The 1,123-nt window shown below is 40.6% G+C and overlaps 1 protein-coding gene across 3 annotated transcripts in view; it reads right to left on the bottom strand.

The window, feature by feature from the left end:
- Positions 1-6: 6 nt before the first annotated feature.
- RPP30 (ribonuclease P/MRP subunit p30) overlaps positions 7-1,123 on the bottom strand; it is a 17,891-nt gene continuing 16,774 nt past the window's right edge. For 2 of the 3 annotated variants that reach the window (XM_019617653.2, XM_010714538.3), the window contains one exon: positions 7-399. In XM_019617653.2, the coding sequence (XP_019473198.1) occupies positions 293-399 (107 nt within the window). In that variant the 3' untranslated portion in view covers positions 7-292. The remainder of the gene's footprint in view (positions 400-1,123) is intronic. The other variant, XM_031554448.1, reaches the window with a different exon arrangement.

Here is a 1,123-nt window from a genome sequence, read left to right as displayed (position 1 = left end):
AAAAACAAAAAAAAAGAGTGCAGCTGACACAATGTTTCTGTCTTAGGGATACTTTCTATTGCACAAGTTCACTGATTCCAAAAGACCTAGGACAAGGTGGAGTGATTTCTTCCTGCCCTTGTCCAGAAGCCCAGCAATAGGATTCCCACAGAATTCCTCACTTGGAAATGAGAAAAATTATTCTTCTTCAGGCTAAAAAAAATCAGTAAGTGAGGAACCAAGCCAGTTGGAGGGTGGAGGAAGACTCAGCCACTGGGTAAAGACTGCATGGAGGCTCCTGTTGACAACTGGCTCAAGCTTGAGTCTTTGCCTTTTTGCAGGCTGGCACTGTTTCTTCCTCCTCAATCTTGTGAAGCTTCTTCACTGTGTATACTACCCCACAGGCACTCTTCCGAGTTTCTGGAATATACAAACAACAATTAATTACCTCAAATAAACTGACACTAATGCACTTAATGCATGCTCACTGCAGTTCAGCATGTTTCATAGCAAGCCACACAGCATACACCACAGGTAAGCAACCTGCACGGGCAGAACATAGAACACACTCAGGAAGTGGGAAATATGAGATTGGGTGCAGAAATAGAGCAAGAATGAGGGAAAACTGAGGTCTGCTGGGACTTGTGGGGAACACGCTTGAAACCAAAGGAAAGCAGGCTTCATTAGTTCCATATCCACAGAAAGACACATTCTTGAACATATGTCAAAAAAGTATTTCAGTATTTCTGAGCAAAACAATGTTCTCAAATAAAATAAATGAACATTCACATACTTCAGGGTTCTTAAAAAGGCTACAGTGGTACAGCTATATTGGCAGAGGCTCACATATACATACCAAATAAGTGGCTTCATAGCATTCAACCATATTTTATTTACAGAACTCTCAGCATTACCATATCATGCTGCTACTCATACGTTTGCCAAACACCCAGTAAAACCAGTCCAATTTCAGAACCACTAGTATAAGACTTCTCTGCAAACACCGCAGATTTGAGGTAGACAAGGCTACTAACAAATACTCTTCCTAGCAAAGTGGCTTCGTAAGAAACTTGCCAAAATATATAGACTTATTCTAGTCTACTATTCTTTGGGGCACAGGAAAACTACATCTGTTTTTTTTTTT

Source organism: Meleagris gallopavo, chromosome 8 (assembly GCF_000146605.3).
Source record: "Meleagris gallopavo isolate NT-WF06-2002-E0010 breed Aviagen turkey brand Nicholas breeding stock chromosome 8, Turkey_5.1, whole genome shotgun sequence".
Classification (NCBI taxonomy): Eukaryota; Metazoa; Chordata; class Aves; order Galliformes; family Phasianidae; genus Meleagris; species Meleagris gallopavo.
Note: the sequence above shows the minus strand (reverse complement) of the source record. Positions and strands in the feature narration are given on the sequence as shown.